The sequence below is a fragment of the Nerophis lumbriciformis genome, linkage group LG34 (genome assembly GCF_033978685.3).
Source record: "Nerophis lumbriciformis linkage group LG34, RoL_Nlum_v2.1, whole genome shotgun sequence".
Classification (NCBI taxonomy): domain Eukaryota; kingdom Metazoa; phylum Chordata; class Actinopteri; order Syngnathiformes; family Syngnathidae; genus Nerophis; species Nerophis lumbriciformis.
The window spans coordinates 1,412,789-1,440,000 of NC_084581.2; the positions used below are offsets into that span (position 1 = coordinate 1,412,789).

The following is a 27,212-nucleotide window of genomic DNA, read 5'->3' on the forward strand; positions in this document are numbered from 1 at the left end:
TTATTGTAACTTGGTGTTTCAAAACCCTAATAGCTAATATAGCTACTCAAAGTCATAGACGTTTTTGTTTACTTTTATGACATTTATTTATATATATATATATATATATAATTTATATTTCATTCACCAAACATGGTTTTCTTTGTACTTGACATGCCCACATACGGAGTTCCTACATGATGACGTAAGACGTAGCTCAGTAACCTTCGCAAGGAACAGACCTTACTAATCAACCCCGGAGACAACGATGTGTTTGTGTGTTTTATTTGAACAGGCGTACGGCGTGACCCACATTGTGTCATTGAAACTTCGAAATTGCAAAATGTGTTTTGTGTAACTTAAATGTCCTCACGTTGCGATATGAGACGACGAAAAGTGAGCCGCCGCTGCTCGGCGCTCGATTGGAAAGCCTGCTCCTTCTCTTGTACCGCCATGGCGTCGTGTCTCTGCTCTCTCAGTAACAGAAAGTGGCCGCCTCTCCGCCGCCGCCGCTGCCGACTCAAAGCTCAACAGAACTCGCTCGGCGCCCTTCACCGCCATTTTGGAGTCAGGGAACCGAGAGTCGGCAGCGGCGACGAGAGAGACGCTAAAAGGGGGTCGAGGTGAGAGACTCCGTGCTTGGATGTTACGGCGAAGGGGGGGAAGATGGCCGGGAGGGAGAAAGAATTAAAAACATGGGGATCGTACACCACACTGCTGAGCCCCCGCTGCAAGGGCACTCCAGGGGCGGGCGGAGGGCCTTGTTGTCCCTGCTACGCGACTACCTGTTTAAACAATAAAGCATCAAAGCTACACCTTAGTAAATAGTTTCGGGGTGGAGGTGGTGGCCTTAAAGAGACAGGGCGGACTTGATTACTTCATATTAATGCTGTGAGTGTCAAATACACAGTCTCGCCCTGATGCTAATGCTGTTAGCAAACAAGGAGGAGGGATAAAAAATGTCTTAAAGTCCCAAAATATAACCCGCAGGTTAATTTGAATGAGCTTATATGTCAGTGTTGACCCTGTATGCACAGCAGTGCGTCCACACCGCCCTTAACTAATGTTGATATGATGCGATGCTAGCAGTTGGGAGTTAGCATGAAGGCTAACCCACGTTCAGTTCAACGTCCAAGGTTAGCTAGCCGCTTAGCTATTTTAGGCTAACTTTAGCAGCTAAGTCAGGCTAACATTAACTTGATGAGCAAATGATGTGGTTGCACATTATTTGCAAAATATAGGGCGATTGTTTTTACTGTTTAGTTGTTTTGTTAACATCAATTCGCGCTTATGTGAATTAAATACGCACATTATACGAAATTGGGTATTGATAACCTTTAAGTAATTCTGCTAACCTAGGACAAAGAATAAAGCCATATTTATGAAGACCACAATAATTGCCCCCGTTTTATTCTAAAAGTACAATCAAGTGGTGTCAAAGGGATTTTAAACAAAAACCTGATTGTAGCGCTATTGCCGTATTGATCTGGAAATAAGACGAGCCTGTATATTAGAGGACACTGTTTCAAGACCTGTTTTACAAAAATATCAAATTCATCTTTTTTTTAATTTATGATAACTTAATTTTTCAATATCAGTTAAATCATGTTCAATGCATTATACTTGAACAATACTATAACTTAGCTGTTTTTTTTTATTTTTATAAAAAACGTGTAAGTGTTTTCACACAAAATCCCCAAACTTCACAGTTGAAAAAATAAGCATAGCATCAGGACTGGATTTCTTTTGTGACCTTTTTAACGAAATGTATTTGTACTTGTGCAATGACAATAAAGTTCCTTCCTTTAATGACGTAACTCAATTATTCCGAACCAAAATGCTGTCTGCTGGGTTATTTTCCTATTCTGCTATATTTACCAGCTGAGAACTCACGAAAAGCTTCTAGATTATACTTTTAAAAAGGCGTATTGACACAGAGCCACTGTTTATAGCATTTCCAATATTTTAAACTTGGTTCATTTTTAAAGGTTTTTTTTCTACCTGTTTTATCATGCCTTGGTAATGCATCAACATGTCGTTCTGCAGTGCACCTCTGATGTAAATGTCAGAATGTCAAAAAAATAAATATGAATGAAATTTGAAAGCCTTGAAGTTATAGCGCCCCCTGGAGAGTTGCAAAATATCAGCAGTGCCGCCAACTGCCAAAACAATCTGGTGCGCATCAATGACAGCAAGAAGACCAATACAGAATCTGTGTTGTAAAACTTAATTTTCAGGGGCTGTACTTGAAGGTTCTATGTCACTTTTCATTCATTTCTTTCCAGTAAGTGATCATACATTTCTTTTGTTTTAAGGGAATCATGGTTAATGACGCCTCTTGTTGAGAAGGTATGTTCACAATACATATTTTACTAAATAAACTTTGAATGAAGAGAACACATATCTTATTTTGCAATTCATATGCATGAAATGACCCTCTTGACCTCCAGCCTCTTCCCTGTTTATGCAGTAAAAGTCCCTGGCCAGCAGTGGGGCGAGGGGTGGTCGCCTATCTGTACCGTATGGCGACAGGGGAGGGTGGGCGGCCGGAGGTCGGAGCAGCGGGCGGCTCGGACCTGGCCAAACCTCTCTACCTGCAACGCCTGGAGCGGTCCTTGAGGCTGGACAGCTTCTTACGCCAGTCGGCCACCATCTTTAACGGAGACATCACCAGGTACTGTGTAGCACTGTCGCACATGTCAGGTAATCACGGCAATGGGAATCGATCTGTTCCAGGGTCAAACTGCAGCAATTAAATCCTTTTATTAACTGTACAGGCAAAGTTCTAGATGGCATTTGAGCACTTTGATCCTTTAAATTGCCATACAAGTGTAAAAAAAACATACCCCGCGAGTTAGCCCGCAACAATAAAAGGTACAATAAAAATTTAATAAAATGTAAATACTCTTAAAAGGAAGAAAATGGTAATTGGAGAGGTTATTAACTAAATGTGAAAAGTCATTATACATAACTTATTTATTATTAATATTATTATTATTATATATTGTGCATATTATACAAATATAATGTAATATATCAGTATATATTATACACTTTATATATAATATGTAAATATTACATATATGTTATAATTTATATTGCTACTATGGTAAATTTTTAGTCTACCTACAGTAATACCTGCATTATCCTTTCCATCCTTACCCTTTCCATCATTTGAAACAGTTACTGTGTGGAACAATTTCCTTTGTGGATCAATAAAGTTTGTCTAAGTCTAATTTCTTGACTTTCAAAGGGTTTTCCACAGGCCAGCAATCAATTTGTGGTGGTCGTGGTGTGGCTTCAAAGTGACATTTTATTTTAGAATTTGCATAATTGGCTATGACAGTTAAAAAAAAAACAACGCTTAAAAAAGTTATAATCTAGTTTATTAATTTACCGGTATATGGCAAATTTAGCAAGGACCTATATTTAAAGGCAAATATGTGTCACTATCAACATACTGTGAATGTTTCTTGTTACATTATATGGTTTTGCTGTATTTTTAAAATTTTCTGTTTATTTTATCACTATAATGTAGAGGTGGGGTAAATCATTGTTTTTTTAGATGCGTCACAATTTGGACATGGTTGATTATAAAATCGATTAGTCAATAATTGATTTATTTAATGTAAATAAAATAATGCAGACAGTTCTAAAAGCCACCTCACCGAGAGATCCAACCAGCTCCTTTATTATAAGACTTTTATGTTCCAGTTATGCACACATTTCTATTAATTTCATACATGGGGGAATTAATTTAACTGTTTCTTATTAGAAATGCATTGTTTTTTTTAAGTTGCAAATGATAGACGCTTATTTAGTGAAACGAAAATAAATGTAAAACTGCATCAATATACATAAATTAAAGATGCATCAGTAATCGATTTTTAATCGAATCGTAGCTCCTGCACCGTAATCGAATTGTGAGGTGCCCAAAGATTCCCACCTCTACTACAATGTAACACAGGCTGCACTTTGTACACCCCTGGTTTATTTACATACGTTATTTTGCCCTCCCCGAATGTTGGAATTTAGTTTGGCAGATAAGTAAACAGTCCTCTGAATTAGAGGTTGATTGTTGATAGACTCCACCATTTAGGTTACTGTAAGAATACTATGCGCACAAAAAAAAGTACAATAACGTGTGTGTGTGTATGTTACTTGTGGCAGGCAGCCAAAGGATATGAATGTATGGGAAACACTGTTCAATAATGATTTGGAGTGCTTGGGAAAGTGGATAGAAGAAAATGAAACTCTCTTTGACCAAGTTAACTGTACAACACAGCAAACGTTATCATCACACTTTTCCTCTTTGCCAGCTTCTGCCACAAAAAAGCCAAAGAAGAAGCCAAACAGACCCAATGTGACTGTAAATTAAACCATGTGAGCTATATTTACTGATCTTTTTTTCTTCAGTGATGACAGTGACGACAGTGATGGCGCTATCGGGTCCGGGCTCTCCATGGACACCTGCTCTGGGCAACACACCACTATAACGGTGAAAAGTGAGCCGTGTGACCAAGGGGAAGATTCCCCGGAAGGCAAGCCCCTCAATGGCGTCCTACTGCAAACTCACGGTAAGACATTGCTCTCAAATTGTACACATGCAGTCCTGCTGCAAGGTCATTCTATTCATAAAATGTCTCACTCTGCAGAACAAAAGACAAACTACTACAATTTCTCCAAAATGAAGAAGAACCGCAAATGGCTGAAGGTAGGCGCCATGTCTCAGCCTATCCGCATGTGCACTGAGTGCGTGCTCAGACATTCAACGCCCGCCCCCCTCTTTCAGAGCATACTGTTGACCGACAACACCACGGAATCGGACACGGACTCAGACGACTCGGACTTCAGTTTGTCACGGGAGGAGCTCCACGACATGCTGAGGCTGCATCGCTACACCAGGCAGCACCAGAGCAAGTTCCACACCGACCCCGAGGTAAAGTACCACACTCAGACGGTCAGCTGCTGCTCAAAGAGATGCGCATGTGGGATGGTTCATCACATTTAAGATCCTAAGGGTTCCAGTCCAAAGTAAACAATCGCAAGTTTGTAGACATATTATTCACTATTTCCAATTTGATCAAAATATTAACGTTCATCTTTGCACCAATGTCTAACTCAGGGGTGTCCAAACTATGGGCCGCGGGCCAAGTGTGGCCGGCCGGCGTCTGCAGTTTGCCCCATGATATGTCACAAGTTAAATAAGAAGTCTGCCCCGCGATACGTCCCAAGTTCAATTCAATTATCTTACAGCCTAAATACTGTGCCACCATCCTAATGGACAATATAAGTAATTTTAGTCAATGACTAGGAGTTTAACTATGACATTTTGGATCATAGCATCGATCTATATGATCCAATACAAAGAAAGTTTCATGGTGCAAATAAAGTATAATCGACACAGAAAGTTAGCACACATGGTCACACAAAACACACACAACCTGCTCACTGAACTTTGTGGGCAATGTAAAACATGTCTAAGCAGTGTACACAATTTTTAATTATACCCATATAAATCCACTGCAAAGCATGATGGATAATACGCAAAACACTCTCTCCACACTTTGCCATGTTTGGTGTATTTTAGCTGCTTGATGTTTCTGATTGATCACAAAACTTAAAGGCGGTCGTCACGGAATTAAACAAAACAATTGGTAATAGTCAAACTTTCACATACTCTTAATATGCAATAATTTATTGTTTATACTATTCTTGGTCGTATTTCCTGGTTGAGCCTGTTGATTAATTGAAGCTGTGCTGCCACCTAGCTGAAGGCTTGTGTATCGTTCAAGAATGAAAAAAGACGTTAATACTGGAAGTCCCTTGCCTCTCATGCCCCACCTGACACTTAACCGCACCCCTCCATGGGGTCTTACCCCACTATTTAAGAAGTACTGGCCTAGTGGTTAGCGTGTTGACCTGGTTGTTAGCATGGTGGAGTTAGGATTAGCATAGTAGCTTAGTGGTTAGCGCGTTGACCAATTGTTAGTATCTTTACCTAGTCATTAGTGTGTAGGCTTAGTGCTTAGTGTGTCGTCTTGTGGTTCGTATTATGGCCTCGTGGTCAGAAGTGAGTGGTGTTTGCATGTTCTCCCCGTGAGTCTTGTCCAGCCTCTTCCCACATCCCCCGATTATGCATGTTGTGTGTGTGTGAATGTGAGTGTGAATGTTGTCTGTCTGTGTTGGCTCTGCGATGAGGTGGTGACTTGTCCAGGGTGTACCCCGCCTTCCGCCTGAGTGCAGCTGGGTGAGGCTCCAGCACCCCCTGTTACCCAGAAAAGCACAAGCGGTACAAAATGGATGGATGGATGTTAAAGGGGACCTATTATGCAAAACCAACTTTTCTAACCTATGGCTACAGGCTTTTGTGTATTTGGGATCTGCATTATTCCCCAAAATTTAAAATCACACCATGGAGGCATGGCGGAGATATTTACAGTATAAAACAATTTTGCCTTCCTTCATACTTCCTCCAAACGAGCCGTTGGGAATTTGCACAACTTGTGACATTTTTCCAACACTTGATGTCAGCAGATATCTCCATATATAGTGGAGGTTTACCCGAAGAGCTGACATTGTAGTCAATAAATTCCTTAATTTTCTCTGTCCTCTTGTTGTAGGGCAGACTGGCTCGTACATGCACCTGCATCCTCCGCTTTTGCCATTTCTAATACAAAGTAGCATATAGTTCTAACTTATATCTGTCAGTAGACTCCATATGGAAGCGCTAAAAACTACATCATGGCTGACGGGGAAAAGACACAGTCAAAGGGGGCTTGGCATGGAGGAGGACCTGAGCGCGTGATGTAAGACGCCCACAAAACGATGCATTCTATAGACACAGTCAGAAAGCGGCTCGAAAACTGTCTGTAAAACATAATCTATGCAAAATTTGGACCAAAGAACCACCATTACATGTTATGTAAGTCAAAAGGAAGTGTTTTGAATGTAGAAAAAAATCATAATATGGCCGCTTTAATTAATTTGATACTTTTCAATTGTAGCATTGCTGTTTGTATAGTCATATGCAAAAGTCAGCTGGGATAGGCTCCTTTGTGACCCTCTATGGGAAAACTCACAGTCCTCTCAAATGCAGTTTTTTATATGTAAAAACGTATTTTTGTACGTAATATTTTTATGTTGCAGCTTCAGCAGTACCAGTTCTACAGCACAGGTCTTCTCTCCGCTCAAGACCTGTTCCGCGAGCAACAGCGCCACCTGCTGGGCCCAAAAAAGAAGAAAATCAAAGATGAGAAGAAATTCAAAGGTGAAAAAATATGTGCTTGTATTGAAAATCTCATCAAGCTAACAATATCCCTCAAACATTGTTTTGGTGTTTTTCCTTCCAGGAAAGCTGAAAAAAGTAAAGAAGAAAAAGAAACGTGGCGAAGCAGACTTTACGGACGATGGTCTTCCTTATTTCAACAAGACCTTTGCTAAGTTTTCCCACGATACACCAGTGCTGATGGTGAAGAAAAAGCATCTGACTGTGGAGCAGCTGACTGCACGACGACGCAAAGTGTGGCTGACTATTGCCAAGAAGGAGATCCCCAAGGTGAGTCAGCCTTTTTAATTGTTTGCTCCTTTTTTTATGAGGTTTCATCATCTTAGCTTTTCTCTTCTGTAGTCTTTCAAGCAGAAGACCTCCGCTAAGAACCTTGTTTTGACCAATGCTAAAAAAGTAAGTGACTTTGCAAAGACCCCAACACACGAGAAAAACATTGCAGCTCAGTATTTAATGGTGCCATTCCTAGTTGGCGCACCAGTGCATGCGGGAGGTCCGACGCGCCGCCATCCAGGCCCAGAAGAACTGCAAGGAAACGCTGCCCCGCGCCCGCCGCCTCACCAAGGAAATGATGCTCTACTGGAAAAAGTACGACAAAGTGGAGAAGGAACACCGGAAGAGGGCCGAGAAGGAGGCTCTGGAGCAACGGAAACTGGACGAGGAAATGAAAGAGGTAGGTGTAGTGCAGTTCTACTTGTATTTAAGTCCCATATTGTGATGTTTATCTGAATAATTAGCCGATAATGTAGACTGTTGAACCCTCGGGGGACCAAGGCTGACTTTTTTGTCCTTTCAGTAAAAGCGTGCTTTATTCTGGCCATAACTTTTGTGCATGATTTTTTTGACTGATAATTTATTTTTTGTTCAATCGATTGATGGAGGCAGTGACCAGCTTAGTTAATATAATCACCTGCATTGTGGCAAATCAACTACATTTCTTAGTATCGTGACCTCATAAAGTAGCATTATCACTGGAAGACGAGGCTAAACATGTTTCACACAGTAAGAGTAAGCCAGGAGCAGACATGCTATTGCTAAGCTAGCTAGAAAAAACACAAGAAATAATTGCTTCAAGAAGTCTAGATTTTTATTTACATGTTCACAAAAATAAGAAATAATTCCCTGGACACAGGAAGTCTTTGAGAACAAAAACCAAAGGATTTAAATGAGTAGTAGTTGGTACTTTTTTACTTTTTTTTTTAGGTATTGTGTACTATTGACTTTATTGTGATCAAATCGTTGACAATAAGGCACAAGTGTAAATATTTTGTGGATATTGTTACACTGTTTATAGCACTTACCATACATATCCATCCATCCATTTCTACCGCTTGTATATTGAACATTTCATAGTTAATACATGTGATCGGTATCGGTATTGGTATCGGCCGATTTCACTCATGGATGATTGGTATCAGAATCGGCAGCATAAAACCTGATCAAAATATCTCTGTTTTTATACATTTTGGATTCATTTATTTTGTAATTCGTTTTTTTGTTAAAATCTCTCAAATCAACTTCAGCCTTAAACAAAAATACCAAACATGCAATGTTTTTATTTAAATATTTAAGGCTTTTTGAATAAATTATGTCACATTTGTCAATTAGAACTATTTGACACATTTTTTGCTGTTATATTATCTGACCAAAATGCTTGCAAAAGGTTTAAAAAAATTACATGTTTGAGATTTTTGTTTAGGACTCATGTTTGTTAAGAAACTTCAAAAGTTTAAAAAAAAAATTGGAAAAAATGTTTCTACTCCCTTCAAAAATATAAGAGCTTTTATGTCCTGTTTGGCTTAAAAGATAATTCAAATCAAATCTCCCCAGAGGGTTAAAAGTGCTTTTAGTACGTCTAACAGGGAACACAAGTTTATGTGTGTAGCTTTAATACTACTGAGCTGTGTTTGTCTCTATCCGAGTGTGTGTCTCCAGGAAGCTCAAAAAGCACTATTGTGTTCTTGATACACTTTTGACACCTGTTCAACATAACAGATGTCATATATCACATGCAACAATGTAACATTAAGGAGTTTGGCAGGAGCACACAAACGGCTAGCATAGCTATGTGAACTATTTGCTATTGTATTATTTGTAATATTGTAATATTTCCTACGTTATATGCTAGGTTAGCATATACACTAAAGAACAACAACATGATCAAACTTAAAGCTCTTACCTACACCTACTTTAAGACGTGTAGCGAAGACCAGGGATAGGTTTTTCATTCATGAAAAGCCAGGAATTTAAAAGCGAGCGCTGTTCTCTCAAAAGTGAAGCAAACAAGTGAGGCAGATGCTATGTTTTTCTCAAGTTTGGTGCTCATAAACAGGCTGTAAGGACACATGTTACTGTTAGAACATGGCTTTTGCATACTAGGGGATTTTTGACAGCCTTCTGACTGTATTTTCCGTCTGTTGTTTCAGGCCAAGCGCCAGCAGCGCAAACTCAACTTCCTCATCACCCAGACGGAGCTGTACGCCCACTTCATGAGCGGCAAAGCCTCGGCAGGCGGCCCGGGAGGAGATGAAGCGCAAGAGGAGATTCTAAAGAAGATGGACGACACCAGCGGCAACAGGAAGATCGACATCGGAGGAGGCGTGATGGTCAACATGAGTCAGGACGACTACGGTATGGTTTATGTATACATATCTATATTTGAATAGTCCTCAGGGTCTAAACAGATCATGTGATTTCAGACAGTGAATACTACAAGTCCCAGGCCTTGAGCAATGCCCAAGAGGCCTACCACATCCATCAGGCGAGAGTAAGAGGGGCTGCATGCCACATTTTAGCCACGTTTAGAATATCCCAACAATAGCACTTTTTGTCATTCCAATGTGAAGAAGAAATAAACTTGCATGACTGTTTTTTCTCTCGCTCAGACCCGAATGTTCGATGAAGACGCCCAGGACAGCCGGCATGCGTCTCTGCACACTGCCACTGTCGGGGCGCCGTCCTCTTCCGCCACTTATGGCTTTGGCGAGAGCTACAGCCTGTCAAATCCGTCCATCCAGGCTGGTGAGGACATCCCTCAGCCCACCATCTTCAACGGCAAGCTGAAGGGCTACCAGCTGAAAGGCATGAACTGGCTAGCCAACCTCTATGAGCAGGTACTACATTTGACTTCTGGTCATGAATCAACGTTCATGTCATTATGTAATGGTTCCTTCTTTTCTCTGCAGGGCATCAATGGCATTCTTGCAGATGAGATGGGGCTTGGGAAGACTGTCCAGAGCATCGCACTGTTGGCTCACCTAGCAGAGGTACTGAAAGACGCATAGATGGTTTGCTAAAAATATTTTATTACATTGAAAAAACTTCACTTTAGTTGCTTGATGGTTTGTGCTTGTTGCAGCAATTCAGAGCTATTTATCATCTTGTCCAGGAGGTAACGTTATTGGTTGCTCATGTAAACTGTATTTCCTCATAGAGTGGCTTGGAACGATTATTTACTTAACTGCAGAAAGTACCAGACTCTTATTAGGCACTACAAAGGTTTATTTTCAGGGTGCCGGGGGGATACATTTGTCTACATATGATATCAATATTCAGTATGTAGCCATTCCTTGGCACTGGTTGACTTCCGGTTTTGTTTTATATTCTTCCTGAATGTTGGTATTTAGTTTGGCAGATAGGTAAAACGTACTTTAAAATCTTACCTGTCTATCTATGTTGGCCCTGCGATGAGGTGGCGACTTGTCCAGGGTGAACACCGCCTTCTGCCCGAGTGCAGCTGGGATAGGCTCCAGCACCCCTGAGACCCCAAGAAGGACAAGTGGTAGAAAATGGATGGATGGATGGAAAGTTAGAGACAAGTTGTTTATTGATTGCTTCCAAAGGAAATGGGTGTAAAAACAAGCACATAAAAGAAATATACACATGACGCGCAAAAACATGTAAGAAGCATTTTAAATCAACAATACAGCCCGATAAGAACTAAAATAAGCAATGAAACCTTAAAGTAAAGAAGTTGAAACTTATGATGCTAGCTTAATGCTAACATATTATGGAGGCTAACAAATTAGCATCGCTTTCGGGATCATTTTAAACTACTACAAACCTTTAAACAATGAGATTTGGGGGGAACAAAATTGATACAAAACTACATATGGTCACAGGCATAGTCCTGGAATTGAAGATATGACTGACTTTCTGTTGTACTAGGCTAGTCTGGTTTATCAAAAAAATCCCAACCATTGGGTTGACCTGACACGATTAGGAATGTGTGTGTTGCTCAGATCATATGTTTTTTTTGTGTTACTACCGGTAATCAGCGCATCGAGAGGGATAGGGCCATATGATTTCCACGTAAACGGAATCGCGGACGCAATCACAAAATTGGCCAATAAAAATGGAATCTACGGTTAAATACGGAATATCACGTAAATTGATATAAATGTGAGTGAAATGCTCTCATCATGAGGAGAAGGAACGTTTGTCTGAGGAAAGCATGTGTCCATGACCGCTCCTTTGTCTGCAAAACACTAAACCGCCCCCTCCTGAACTATAAAGAATGTTGAGATGGCCACTTGAAACACCGACAAAATCTGCGAACAAACTACAAAGCTAATGCTAGCCAGGACAATCGATACACCCGTAACACTCATCTGTTTGTGATGCAAGCTTAAAGGGGAACTGCACTTTTTTGGGAATTTTGCCTATTGTTCACGATCATTATGAAAGACATGACGATGGATGTTTTTTTTTTAATGCATTCTAAATATTAAATAAACGTAAATAAATGATAAATAAATGGGTTGTACTTGTATAGCGCTTTTCTACCTTCAAGGTACTCAAAGCGCTTTGACACTACTTCCACATTTACCCATTCACACACACATTCACACACTGATGGAGGGAGCTGCCATGCAAGGCGCTAACCAGCACCCATCAGGAGCAAGGGTGAAGTGTCTTGCTCAGGACACAACGGACATGACGAGGTTGGTACTAGGTGGGGATTGAACCAGGGACCCTCGTGTCGCGCACGGCCACTCTTCCACTGCGCCACGCCGTCCCTAAATAAAAGTCTTCTTACAGCGGAGCCAATGGGAGCTCCACTATTTCGCTCATAAAATCCGATAAATAACCATTCAGAAAGCGCCAACAATACTCTATTGACATTTTGTGATTTGATTATTAACCAAATATTAGTGACATTGTTATTATAAGCACTAACACAGACAGACTATTTTTTAGGGGCGACGTGATAACTTCCTGTATGACGATGTTTACATCATTGAGTGGTCTGCTGCTTTATCGCTACCCTGCGCCCTGTAAGTTTATTGTAGATCATAAATCATGCATCTCACCTGGACAGAAGATAGCTGGTGATATAATCTGACAAGTTTGACCGCTACAAAGGACCTGGAACTGGCGAGAACGACACAAATAGCGCTTGAGTTAATTTTCCCCCAACGATGTGTTTGGACCTCAAGTGTACTACTTTTTGAGCGTTCAACATTAGAGGATCTCATATTATTTGACATTATATTAGTGTTCGGGGTCTCTATTTATGATTACATATGGCATCCACTCACTTGATTTCCAGCTGTCATTCTTTGTGTTTGCTCTTTTACACAGAGAGACAACATCTGGGGTCCCTTTCTTATCATCTCTCCAGCGTCCACCCTCAACAACTGGCATCAGGAGTTCACACGCTTTGTGCCCAAATTCAAGGTAGGACACATTTTTATATAGAGGCTCACTAGAGGGCAGTGTTGTACTGACTGTGTGGAAATATGACAAACTTGTCATTTCACTGCAACATTTACATATGGGCTATTCACGCACATACACACACGCATGCGCACACACACACACACACACACACACACACACACACACACACGCACACACACACACACACACACACACACACACACGCACACACACACACACACACACACACACACACACACACACACACACATTGTCTGGACAATAAATCAAGTCCAGTGTATTTTGCTAATGAGGTGTGAAAAGAGCATATTACACTTTTGAAGATAAGCTTCCTCAAAACCTACAGAACACAATTGAATGGCGCTGCATGTTGATGGATGTAACGATGCATGAATTCTTTTTACGTTCACATTCATCAGAAACACAGTGAATCAGACGTAATGCCTCCATATTGCCTCTGGGAACATCGCTGTGCTTCTGTTTTTATAAGGCTTTTGATGCTGGCAGCTTGAAGTTGATTCTCGCGCCAACAGACGAGATGTATCCAAAATCTGGTGTACGTACGTATTAACCGATTTGTCCCTCAGGTGTTGCCGTACTGGGGAAACCCTCATGAACGTAAAGTGATTCGTAAATTCTGGAGCCAGGTCAGCAAGAAATTACAAAAAAATGTATACTCCTTTCTTCCCGGATAACGTGATCTAAACCTAGCTGCCGTGTGTTTTTAGAAAACGCTGTACACTCAGAACGCACCGTTCCATGTGGTGATCACAAGCTACCAGCTGGTGGTCCAGGATGTCAAGTACTTCCAGAGAGTCAAGTGGCAGTACATGGTTCTGGACGAGGCGCAGGCACTGAAAAGCAGTACCAGGTAAACTACAATACATCAAAATAGTTTAGATCCTAGGCTTCACACGCTGTTTGAAATGCATGGATAAATTGGTAGTTTTGGACTTCATTGTGCTTTAAAGTTGCAAGAAATTACACTAATTATTAGATTAATTATAAAAAGGATTTATTTTACAGATATTTATTGAACTAAATACCGGTAGCTGGTTTGTTAAATAGTATGACTTATGTAAATTGATAACCACACTTACAATATACAGTATAGTTTATTGCTATAACAGGGCCTTAAAAAACCTTAAATAGTTGAATGTTGGTCATTTTCGAAAAGGAGGTATTACACTTGATATGTGGCCAAGCCAGTGCAGCATGCATTTCCCTGTATTTTTAACAGCAATTTTATTAGATGTAGAGTAACAAAGCAAAATTTAAATAACTGCTGGTTCAATATGGCTTCCAAAAAGACCCCTTTGCCGAAATATAGTCATCATTTTTCCACTTAAGGTCTTAAACATGTCTGAAGTCTTTAAACTTGATCTTGAAAAATGTGTAGACACCTTTATACATTTATACATACAGTATACTACAAATCAGTGCTCTTCAACAGGGGGTCTGTGACCCTGCAGGTTGGTCGTGGAATTTTTTTGTTGATTGGACTTTAAAAAAATATGTTTTTATATTCCCCCTGCATTTTTTTTTTAACAAATGTAAATGTCTGTGATTACACATTTACATAGTGTGTCTTGAACACATGGAGAAATTACAATAAAGACTCTTAAATCTTTAATTTAATCTGGATGGATTTTGGTAGTTGCTAAATATAGTGACAGAGTTGCTAAATTGGCAACACTAATCCCTCCTACTACGTCTTGTTATTCTTTGGCAGATCACATGCTTATGAGCTGTTAAGGAGTTCCGATGCATACTGCCACATGTAGCGCCAAATGCATTTGTGGCGTTTTAAATTTATAGGAAATTATTATTGAACAAAAGTATGGGAAACACTCTACTTATCTACTACTTTCCACAGCTTAAAGTTGCTGGAATATTTTTGATGGATATTGCATTGTTGAAACCAGTACACGGTGATCATGCTTTTTAATTATACGCGTGTTGTTTCACCACTTTTATCCTTTTCAGCGTGCGGTGGAAGATCCTCCTGCAGTTTCAGTGTCGAAACAGGCTGCTCCTTACAGGCACGCCCATCCAAAACACAATGGCGGAGGTACGTGTCTGTGTTCTTGTAGCTTGTAGATGTTTGTTTGTTTGTTTGTGTTCCAAATTAACCTCCGTCTCTGTTGCGCTCAGCTGTGGGCCCTGCTCCATTTCATCATGCCCACATTGTTCGATTCCCACGAGGAGTTCAACGAGTGGTTCTCCAAAGACATCGAGAGCCACGCAGAGAACAAGTCGGCCATCGACGAAAGTGAGCGTGTTCTCCCCCCAGCCTCAGTTAATTTGTTCCGCAAAGACCCCAAGTGGACCTTTTTAATCTGTATGATTCGCAATTGTTTGACGTTTCAGACCAGCTTTCGCGACTGCACATGATCCTAAAGCCTTTCATGCTGCGCAGGATCAAGAAGGATGTGGAGAATGAGCTATCAGACAAGGTAGAGCGCACACTTCCTTTTTTACCCCTCCAAACTCTCAAATTAAATGGTCTCTTTTCAGTAATGGGGCTAAAGCGGATGGCAATAACGTATTGTACTTTGTAAACCTGCATCTTTCCTCTATTAGTCTCCTGAATCACTTATTGACAAAGTAATACGTAGCAATAATGCACTGACACGATCAAAAGAATGTCCATGTTGGTGGTCCCCCTTTGTGGGAGTATAAAACCATTCAAAAGTTCAGCCCTCACTCATTTGTCTCTCTCCACTCCTCTTTTTCCGTCCGCCATCTTTCTTGACAATAAGTTGATTCATGAATGTTAATTAGCTCACTGCAGTTCTGCAAGTAGGAATCATTTCTTCCATCACAAGTACTTGATTTATCTTGGCTTAAGAATGTAATTGGAGAAACTTTGGATTGCATTTTGGATGTCTCTGATCTAATGGATTAGTGTTACAGCCCTGACGGGGAATCAAACTTACACAGCCAACACAAAAGCCAGCAGTGTTAACCACTAAGTCATAAGGGTCAAACTGATATAAAACAATTTGTAAGTGCACAGATATTTTTTTGTCATACAAGTCTAGAAATAAATGAACCACTTTTGACGTAATAAGTGAATCCCATAAATCTTTACTTTTATGTAAAATATGTATTGCCAAGAGGATTTTTTTAACTGCTGCGCCTCATGAAAGTCACTTTTTAACATTCTGAATTGTCACTCAGGTGTAAAAAAGAAGTTCACCACTTTCGGTAACAAACTATAAAAGTAAGAACACACTGCCAGTATTTACTTTCATTTCAAAGGTGAAACGCGAGGGTGACTTTTGGGGCCTTATAATAGGAGTGTCCCGATACAACTTTTTGTTTTTGAAATGATACCAATATTGGAGCCTTGAGTATTGGTCGATACTGATATTGATTTGACACGATATCAGCATGAATAATAAATACTTTTATTGTTTTGTAGTTTGAAATGTTACAAAAGGTATGACCAAGTGAAATTAGTCAAACGGAGAACAATGGTAGGTATGAAAAACATTAATCTATTTATCAACTGTCTGGAATGGACCTATGCTGTCTTTAAATTTAAAATGAGTGGTAATTGTTTGAAGTGAAGTGACAGTTGTTTTTTTGGCAACACCTGAAGTTTAGCTCATAACGCAGTAAGTAGAATGATGCGGACTCGTTTATAACTGGATACTTTGTAACCATGTTTGCCTTTTGTAAATTACTTGACCAAAATATAAGAAAAGACCAACCTTGTGTGCTTATTGTAAAACCTTATTGGAGAGAGAGGCTGATGTCGAATATATGCCTCATATTTCTTTTTTAACATTCTTAATTGTCAGACGTGTAAAAAAGTAAATAACTTTTAACACTAGGGAAAAACAAAACAGTCTAACATTGAAAACAGTCGTGAAATAATGTGATGTAACAGTTGCAAAAAGAAAAATTTAGTGTAGGGTTCTACCATCCTCCATACAAGACAAGTCAATCCACTTTGTCCTCCCCCCGCATCTAGATTGAGATCCTTACCTACTGCCAGCTGACGTCTCGACAGAGGTTGCTCTACCAGGCCCTCAGGAACAAGATCTCCATCGAGGACTTGTTGCAGTCCTCTATGGGCACGGCACAGCAGGCCCACAGCACTACGTCCTCCCTCATGAACTTGGTCATGCAGTTCAGGAAGGTTAGGATTTTTAAATATTGCTTGGCACATTGGGGTGGCTTCACATAGTCTTAATTTTGCAGGTGTGCAATCACCCTGACTTGTTTGAGCGCCAGGATACTCGCTCTCCTTTCCACATGTCGCTCACACCCTACGTCCTGTCCAAGTTTCTTTACCGCCACGGCTTCCTCCATGCTCACAGTCAAGCCAAGGACAAGTAAGCTATGCTAACGCAATTGCAAATGTGCTATGAGCATTGGTCAGTATCTATGAAAGCCTACTAAGTTTCTCCACATCAGGTTACTGCGAGTGCTTCTGTCTCCCTTCTCCCCAAACAACATCCAGCAGTCTCTCTTTCACAGACGAGGTTAGTGGCTATTGAGCTTAAACCACCTGACCCACTTGCTCTTCTTCTTTTACAACACCCTATGTACTGACCTCAGGGGATGACCAAGGGAGATGTTTTTCATTTCTACGCTTTATCGACGTGTCACCGGCCGAGATGTCCAACCTCATGCTGCAAGGCAACTTAGTCAGGTAGGTCAAATATAACAGAATCTTCCTGGGAACCAGCATTCCCTGCAGTGGACATTAATTTATTGAAGTACAAATTTTAAGGAAAACTAGTGCTGTTGTGTTAGATGGAGATCGTGTAGCACTAGCTGTACCCATACCGCAGTTTTAGAATCACTGGTTTATTTCAATTTAATATAGTAAATTAAGCATTTTAAGGGCACTCATGATTTAAAACGTTTATAAATGTGTCCCTCGTTAATTGCGGCTAATTGGTTGCAGGCCTGACTGTGGTAAACACATTTTTGCAATGTAGGATTATTATTAATAAATCCAATATTTTTTTTATAGTTCTAGCATTAAAAAATAGTTTAGGACTTTGTAAATAAGTTTTTAACATTATTAGCATCCTTAAAGCATGGAATAACACCTATATAGTCACATTTACACTGGTTTCACCCAATATAGTTGCCTTGAGTGAAGATCTTCTTACCAGTACTGGGAGGATCCTTCAAGTGTCATTGCCTTGGCCTTTGTCAAGGCATCCATCATAGCCACTACGTGTAAATACTTCATCATATCCACAGACGTCTACTATTGTTCAAAAAGTAGGTCCACTTGATCGGCGTGGACATTAGCCACGGCGTCAGCATTGCTTGTCCTGCTGCATTTTTCCTCGCTGTTGTCATTCCACATTGCTTGCGTCAAAATTTCACCAACGTAAATATGTGTTATCGGTAAGGAAGGAGTCAAAAATTAAAATAAAATTAAAATAGCAATTTTATACTCTCTCCTTATGCAAAACCAACTTTTCTTACCTATTGGTACCTGTTTTTGTGTATTTAGGATCTGTATATTTTGTGAAAATTTGAAATCAAACCAAGGAAGTATGGTGGGGATATTTATAAAACAATATTGCTTTCCTTCATACTTCCTGCAAATGAGCCATTTGGAATTTGCCCACTTTGTGACGTTTTAACAATTGGTTACGTCACCTGATATCACCATAAATGGTAAAGTTTTACCCAAAGAGCTTTGCGCAAGTCCGTCACTGTAGTTTGACGTTGACGTCAATAAGTTATTTTTCTCCATCCTCTTGTTGTGGGGAAGACTGGCTCGTACATGCACATGCATCCTCTGCTGTTGCCATTACTAATACAAAATAGCTCACAGTTCTAACTTACATCTGTCAGTAGACTCCTTAAGGATGCGCTAAAAACTACCTCATGGCTGATGGGGAAAAGAGGCAGTCAAAGTGAAGGCACATAAATAAGACCGCCAAAAAAAACGGCGCATCCTTGAAGCGGCTTGAAGATGGTCTATAAAACATAATCTATGCAACATTTTGACCAAATAACCACCATTGCATGTTATGTAGAACACAAGGAAGTGTTTTAAATGTGGAAAAATAATCATAATATGACCCCTTTAACATGAAAGTAAACATGACACTAGATATTACTGTTAAAAATGTATTCACTTCCCAGAAGTCCCGCTGAATATCTTTTACTGATCGCCACAAGATAAATGCTGCACTGTAATACTTATAAAACATAAAAATGACAAAATGTAAGACTTAATTTAAGATAAAAATATGTAGAACATGTTTTTTTTTTATTCTGCGATATAATGAAGCCGGAATGTGACATGGGACGACTGTAATATTTAATCTACAGACTGCTGGAAAAGCTTAAAAATGTATTTGAAGTTTTTTATGTTGCTATCCTCATGCTGCTGTTCTCTTCCACAGATGGTTAGCTCTTTTTCTGTCTCTGAAGGCAGCTTACCGGCTGCATTCTCAGCGGCTGTTTGACCTCCAGGAAGAAGCCAACAATGAAGCAATTGACAAGAGTACGAGGTTACGGAGGTCTTCAAGTCGGCATCTGTCTCGCAAAGACCTCATCCTGTGGATCAACAGACCCACCGCCTTCCCCAACACGCACTCTAGCCCTGTGATACAGGTAATAATTGCCTTTTGTTTTATTGACAAATGACATAGTGGGACCATGTAGGACATTTTATCCTCTGCCATTAGATGGCGCTATGTATCTGTCATTTCTGCATCCACACAAACCAACAATGCTCACTTACTATTAAGGCGTACTCTACTGGAAACAATATGTCTCTGCGGGAAAGACTATTATCCACAGCGCTGCAGTAAATTTATCCTGCTGCGTTCAGCGACCGCTATGCCGCTACCATTAGACACCTACATCACATGTTTGGAACGCCACTGACATAAACACTTTGGGTTGGCAGTTGACCGCCAACATGCTGACAACATGGTGAATGTTCATTTGGAATTGCCAGTCTGTTGTAGCTTTCCCAATTTACGTTAGGAATCCTATTTAATTTATTGCACAAAAGAGTCACAGCAAGAAACATTTTCAATATTTTTGTAGACTTTATAAATTTTTGACATATACAGTCTAACTCTGCACTTGTCCAATGTAATATATGGCATATATCACATACAACAAGGGATATGTACAAAATGTAGTACCTTTTTATAGGTATTGACCAAATTTGGTCAGTGGTACCGGGTACCGATTCATGTAAGATCCACTGGTACCATATTTCCATACCTTTTTTGTATTTGACATGGCAGCGAAACAAGACCTTGGAGTGGTCTTGATAATGTTGCAATTTTCCATGCCGACAAAGCAAGCATGCCTGATAAAAAGCATTCACAATAGAGATATTATCGGCCGATAAATGCTTTAAAATGTAATATCGGAAATGATCGGTATCGGTCTTTTTTTATTTAATTTTTTTTATTTGATTTTTTTTAATTAAATCAACATAAAAAACACAAGATACACTTACAATTAGTGCACCAACCCAAAAAACCTCCCTCCACCATTTACACTCATTCACACAAAAGGGTTGTTTCTTTCTGTTATTAATATTATGGTTCCTACATTATATATCAATATATATCAATACAGTCTGCAAGGAATACAGTCCGTAAACACACATGGTTGTGCGTGCTGCTGGTCCATTAATAGTACTAACCTTTAACAGTTAATTTTACTAATTTTCATTAATTACTAGTTTCCATGTAACTGTTTTTATATTGTTTTACTTTCTTTTTTTATTCAAGAAAATGTTTTTAATTTATTTATCTTATTTTATTTTATTAATATTTAAAAAAATTACCTTATCTTCACCATATCTGGTTGTCCAAATTAGGCATAATAATGTGTTAATTCCACAACTGTATATATCAGTATCGGTTGATATCGGTATCGGTTGATATCGGTATCGGTAATTAAAGAGTTGGACAATATCGGAATATTGAATATCGGCAAAAAGCCATTATCGGACATCCCTAATTCACAAGTACAGTAACACAACACTTTTGTAATATGTTAGCTCGATGCTAATTTACATCGGATATGCCATATGCATGCTTAGCATTAGCCCTTTTACCTGGCGATTTCAACACCTCCAAATTTGGTATTGAAAACGGCAACTAAGATGCATATTAAAATCAAACAGCTGGGGTGTAATAAGTACAATACTTACAGTACAAACACTTTGTGGGACTCAACCAAAGACTGCCACATTCAATTTTATGGAAAATACTATTTCCTGGCTCAGGCAACACACCATAGCTTATACACTACTGCCTTCTGATGGCAACTGCATGCAAAGTCTTCTATATGCCACTTGTAAATGACCCAGAAGTGTAAAACACCCAAAATATAACAACTCGACAGCACAGTACCGTATTTTTCGGAATATAAGTCGCACCGGAGTATAAGTCGCACCTGCCGAAAATGCATAATAAAGAAGGAAAAAAACATATATAAATACACAAAAACTGCGACTTATAGTCCGAAAAATACGGTAATCATAAGCTCAATGTTAATTTTCTGAAAAGAAAAAAAAAAAGTTATTAAGGCTCCAGCACCCCCCGCGACCCCGAAAGGGATAAAGCGGTAGAAAAGTGGATGGATGGATTAACACATAATTAACATTTATTAACATATAAACACACACAAAAGTAAAAGCCACCGATCCCTCCATACGACATAACATCATGCGGAAGCCAGCCGTCCAGGCCAGCTGTTGCCATGCCCGCTTTCCATATACTTCCAGAAACGCTTGGCTTTTGATGGGCTGGACAAAGCCCAGCATACTCATCTTAGCTTCAATACTGTGTAATGTACTGTGATGTTACCACAACAAATGTAAACCAATGTCTGCTGTGCTCCAGAACCTGGTCTTCACGGCCCTCAGGCCCGGCTTGGTGGGACACTCGGATGTGACGATCCGCTGCAGACGCTCCTCCACCTCCAGGTTGTGGACCTGCCAGCCCACGCTTCCACCCAAGTTCCTGCTCAGCGCCACGCCCAGGGTATGCGTATGTTTATGTGTGCACGGTTTGTTTTGGTTTGTGTTTGTAGCGTGTGACACAGACGAGCGTTTGGGTGGTCGTAGAAATGGCAAGAGCAAAGCCCACTAAACAATGAGACGCTGTTATCTGTGAAGTATGTGTGTATGTGACGTGTGTGTGTGTGTGTCTGTGTGTGGTAAGGGGGTGGGGGCGACTACACTGGCTTCCTGCTGTCTTTAAAACAAACACAGGTTAGCCATCAGTTGCTCAGCTTCCCGTTTCCTTAAAAAAACACAGGGAAAATCTGCTGATTCAGTAAATCTACACTGAACTTAAAGTGAGAGTTTTTAAAACGAAACTAAGAAAGTCTCCATAATGCCAAAGTATCTCAATTGTTTCTTTTTTTTGGTTTCCTAGGTGATCTCAGTTCCCATGGAGCGCTATTCGGCCGATCGCAGCGCCGAACACGAATGGCGGGAGACGCGCGTTGGCGGGGGCACAGTCTTTAAGGAGTGCTTCTTGTACGGCACGCCGGAGCTTGCCTGTGATTGGCGCCAGAGGGCCCGTGCCTTCTTCCCACAGTGCCCTGGCGGCATCATGGCCCTCTACCCTCAACACGGTTGGTCCTACATTCGCATACCAGGTAAGGCTGTCTATTTTACATTCTACTACTGTATATACTGGCAAAAAATGAGCATTAAAAATACGACATCTCTCACTTCATTAGGTACACACAGGAGCAATACAAGATTTACCATCACAAAATTATCTTATTTCCTCAAATAGTGGCCTTAACTGTGATAGATACCAGACTTCAGTTAATTATTTCTACTTAAATAAATAAACAAACACATCAAATACACAAACTACTAGGACCACAACACACAAGAATGAAAATATCCATTGGCACATACAGTAATTGTAGAAATGCATACATACAAATGAAGCCCCCCCTGTCCCATTGAGTAACTTAACCCTAATAGATACTATATAAGTCCAAAACATTAATGTTATTAGTAGTGGTACTGTACCGGTACATGTTTGTCATTGCGGTTATACTTTGCAGTGGGTACATCTGTACTGCAACACACTGATGTTTGTGTACCTACTGTAGTGGCCGATAAATGTTCTTTCCAGATTGTTGTGCTTCTTTACTGATAAGGCTCAGTTGTTTCCCACACGCACGCCTCATGTTTCTTAGTGGACTCGCGGCCCGTGGGAAATGCCACACAAAGTCCACTTGGGGTTAAAAAAGTCAATCATATCAGCAAACCTCTACCTCTCGATGTACGTGTCATCACAATCGCTTTCCCCCAAGAGATTATGTGCGTGTGTGTGCTCGGAGTTCCAATGGTGAAAGTGGTCAAAGTGGAGGCTGATTGGTTGCCGGCCCCTCGCAAGCAGGGCTGATGGATGTGCACGAGTCGAGAGGCCACTGCAGTGGCACACACAACACTTCCCCTTCTCGCTGACCTGCTCAGCCCTGCTCGTCGTGATAAAACTGCCTCTGTCAGACATTGTGTAGATCTCCAAACAACAGAAAAGTCTCTTGGCAGGGAAGGTGATCAAGCGTGTTCTTTGTGTTCACTTTTTTTTTAGCACTTAAAGACACAAAATTGCCTCTCAGTAGTTTTAGCAATTCCTTTTCAACTGGCGGCCCGGGAGCCTAATCCAGCTCAGTAATGGCACCATTCCTGCCCTCGAGTTAAGTTCAAAACATTAGAGAAAAACATTTTTGCTGCAAATTTCTACAAACCCCGTTTCCTTATGAGTTGGGAAATTGTGTTAGATGTAAATATAAACGGAATACAATGATTTGCAAATAATAATTAACTTAGAATTTCATGGCTGCAACACGTGCCAAAGTAATTGGGAAAGGGCATGTTCACCACTGTTTTACATGGCCTTTCCTTTTAACAACACTCAGTAAACGTTTGGGAACTGAGGACACAAATTTTTTAAGCTTCTCAGGTGGAATTCTTTCCCATTCATGCTTGATGTACAGCTTAAGTTGTTCAACAGTCCGGGGGTCTCCGTTGTGGTATTTTATGCTTCATAATGCGCCACACATTTTCAATGGGAGACAGGTCTGGACTACAGGCAGGCCAGTCTAGTACCCGCACTCTTTTACTATGAAGCCACGTTGATGTAACACGTGGCTTGGTATTGTCATGCTGAAATAAGCAGGGGCGTCCATGGTAACATTGCTTGGATGGCAACATATGTTGCTCCAAAACCTGTATGTACCTTTCAGCATTAATGGCACCTTCACAGATGTGTAAGTTACCCATGTCTTGGGCACTAATACACCCCCATACCATCACACATGCTGGCTTTTTGCGCCTATAACAATCCGAATGGTTCTTTTCCTCTTTGGTGCGGAGGACACGACGTCCACAGTTTCCAAAAATAATTTGAAATGTGGACTCATCAGACCACAGAACACTTTTCCACTTTGTATCAGTCCATCTCAGATGAGCTCAGGCCTAGCTAAGCCGACAGCGTTTCTGGGTGTTGTTGATAAACGGTTTTCGCCTTGCATAGGAGAGTTTTAACTTGCACTTACAGATGTAGCGACCAACTGTAGTTACTGACAGTGGGTTTCTGAAGTGTTCCTCAGCCCATGTGGTGATATCCTTTACACACTGATGTCGCTTGTTGATGCAGTACAGCCTGAGGGTTCGAAGGTCACAGGCTTAGCTTCTTACGTGCAGTGATTTCTCCAGATTCTCTGAACCCTTTGATGATATTACGGACCGTAGATGGTTTAAATCCCTAAATTCCTTGCAATAGCTGGTTGAGAAAGGTTTTTCTTAAACTGTTCAACAATTTGTTGACAAAGTGGTGACCCTCGCCCCATCCTTGTTTGTGAATGACTGAGCATTTCATGGAATCTACTTTTATACCCAATCATGGCACCCACCTGTTCCCAATTTGCCTGTTCACCTGTGGGATGTTCCAAATAAGTGTTTGATGAGCATTCCTCAACTTTATCAGTATTTATTGCCACCTTTCCCAACTTATTTGTCACGTGTTGCAGGCATCAAATTCTAAAGTTAATGATTATTTGCAAAAAAAAATGTTTATCAGTTTGAACATCAAATATGTTGTCTTTGTAACATATTCAACTGAATATGGGTTGGAAATTATTTGCAAATCATTGTATTTCGTTTATATTTACATCTAACACAATTTCCCAACTCATATGGAAACGGGGTTTGTAAGATGTTGCTGTAGCTTGTTTACTTCAGAAGGTGAAAAAATAACTACTGCTTATTTGTTCACCTTCTTTATTTATCTTAGTAGTGTTCCTCAAGGTTCCTTTTTAGATCCTCTCGTTTTCATCATTTAGGCCAGGGGTCGGCAACCTTTACCACTCAAAGAGCCATTTTGACCTGTTTCACAAATTAAAGAAAACAATGGGAGCCACAAAATATTTTGAAATTTAAAATTAAATAACACTGCATACAAAGTTTTTTTTTGCTTTGTGCTATGTATAAACCAGGGGTCTCAAACACGCGGCCCGTGAGACGTTATTTTGCGGCCCACACCTTAATATGAAAATTACGAGTTTTACATGAATGGCGCTTGACAGCGTTATACTTGCCAACCTTCCCGATTTTTCCGGGAGGTTCCCGTAATTCAGGGCTACTATCCTCTCGAATGTCTGCTGATTTTCACCCAAATAACACTAATAAGGGCGTGCCGTGATGGCACTGCCATTAGCGCCCTCTACAGCCTGTACTAACAGCGTGCCAGCGCGGTTACATGTTGTATGCGGCCTCTGCCTGTACACATAAGTGACTGCAAGGTATACTTGCTCAACAGCCATACAAGTTACACTGAGGGTGGCGATATAAACAACTTTAACACTCTTACTAATATGCGCCACAATGTGAACCCACACCAAACAAGAATGACAAACACATTTTGGGAGAACATCCGCACCGTAACACAACATAAACACAACAGTACAAATACCCAGAATCCCATGCATTTGTGAGCTCCGGGGTCGGCTCCGGAGCCGCGGGTTGCCGACCCCTGATTTAGGCGACTCAAACTGGTGTCCCAAAAGTTCAGTTTAAAAAAGCAGATTCTTAAAAACACAAGAGTGCTGTGATTGAGGTTATCTTTGACTATCTTTTTTGCAGAAGTTTCTTAAAAACAGCAGAACGCTCCTGTAATAAACAGACTAAAATTTAATGTCTACTGTAAAGGACGCTGGTTGTCCGGAAAATACAAAATAAGACTATTAGTGAAGGGAGATGTTTGGCCCCCCCGCTCCTTAGCTTTATGAAATTGTGGCCCCATAAACCATTTAGTTGAATATTCCTGCTGTATATACTGTAAGTATATTGTACATAACAGCATCACTGCTGTACTTGTTATTGACACATTTCTATGAACACAAACGGGTACTGTAAAGTACTATTTCTAGTACTTGGTTAGCCACAGTTTCAAAAGTTCCAAGACCATAGTGTATGGGTGACATAAACTACTATTGGATGTGTCATCGTAACGTTCTCGGATACACAGAAAGTAATGACAATAAACACACTTGTGCCAATGATAATGCTTCTGTTTAGTCACAGCACCGTTCAGGCGTGTGACGCGCAATTTTCTACCAACATTTCGGTAGAGTCAATTTAGTGAACAACTACAACTTATTCAAAGTTATTATGGCTAATGGCACGTAAATAATTAACTCATACAATGTATTATTACTTAAATGTGTTTTCATGTAAAAAAAGAACCTTTGTTTTTAAGATTTAGCGGCTTTTATTTTGCATTGGTGGTGTGCCATGATAAATCACATTTAGGGCAAACCCCGATATCAGAAATACTGGAAATTCCGGACTATAAGCCGCTACTTTTTTCCTACACTTTGAACCCTGCAGTTTAGAGGATGGTGCGGCAAATTTATGGAGTTTTCTTTGCCGACGGCCATAATAAAGAGATTGAAAAAGACCCCAAAACAAACAAGGAAATACACTGAGACTGTGTTTTGTTGTTTGTGCTATGGCACCATATTATGGATGAGTTGGCTGCAGTGCCCTTCAATGTACCGATAGTGCTTTCAACAGGAAGTAGAATTGCCGTTCAGTCTTCTAGCTGTCCATAACGTTCTACTCGTATGGATTCTTCATTCATAACTGCAGGCAACGTTTGTAAGTTTTACAGTATAACAAAAACTGTTTATACTAAACCGTGGCATGTGTGATGTCTGTAGGAGTGTTTTTACGCATATTTGTACACGCTATCATTATGTAATGACGCTA

General features: G+C 40.3%; 1 protein-coding gene across 3 annotated transcripts in view; it reads left to right on the forward strand.

The window, feature by feature from the left end:
- The first annotated feature begins 412 nt into the window (after nt 1-412).
- The window catches only part of ino80 (INO80 complex ATPase subunit), a 64,836-nt gene continuing 38,036 nt past the window's right edge, over nt 413-27,212 (forward strand). Inside the window, exons 1-27 of one of the 3 annotated variants that reach the window (XM_061929042.1) lie at nt 413-602; nt 2,295-2,328; nt 2,450-2,653; nt 4,396-4,556; nt 4,635-4,693; nt 4,772-4,918; nt 7,129-7,249; nt 7,332-7,537; nt 7,610-7,663; nt 7,737-7,940; nt 9,694-9,898; nt 9,967-10,034; nt 10,153-10,380; nt 10,453-10,533; nt 12,851-12,946; nt 13,537-13,596; nt 13,678-13,820; nt 14,936-15,020; nt 15,104-15,221; nt 15,320-15,405; nt 16,932-17,099; nt 17,162-17,295; nt 17,378-17,445; nt 17,522-17,615; nt 19,342-19,552; nt 21,814-21,954; nt 22,351-22,576. In XM_061929042.1, the coding sequence (XP_061785026.1) occupies nt 2,502-2,653; nt 4,396-4,556; nt 4,635-4,693; nt 4,772-4,918; nt 7,129-7,249; nt 7,332-7,537; nt 7,610-7,663; nt 7,737-7,940; nt 9,694-9,898; nt 9,967-10,034; nt 10,153-10,380; nt 10,453-10,533; nt 12,851-12,946; nt 13,537-13,596; nt 13,678-13,820; nt 14,936-15,020; nt 15,104-15,221; nt 15,320-15,405; nt 16,932-17,099; nt 17,162-17,295; nt 17,378-17,445; nt 17,522-17,615; nt 19,342-19,552; nt 21,814-21,954; nt 22,351-22,576 (3,316 nt within the window). In that variant the 5' untranslated portion in view covers nt 413-602; nt 2,295-2,328; nt 2,450-2,501. Of the gene's footprint in view, nt 871-2,294; nt 2,329-2,449; nt 2,654-4,395; nt 4,557-4,634; nt 4,694-4,771; nt 4,919-7,128; nt 7,250-7,331; nt 7,538-7,609; nt 7,664-7,736; nt 7,941-9,693; nt 9,899-9,966; nt 10,035-10,152; nt 10,381-10,452; nt 10,534-12,850; nt 12,947-13,536; nt 13,597-13,677; nt 13,821-14,935; nt 15,021-15,103; nt 15,222-15,319; nt 15,406-16,931; nt 17,100-17,161; nt 17,296-17,377; nt 17,446-17,521; nt 17,616-19,341; nt 19,553-21,813; nt 21,955-22,350; nt 22,577-27,212 lie in introns of all 3 variants that reach the window. The other 2 variants (XM_061929041.1, XM_061929040.1) reach the window with 2 other exon arrangements.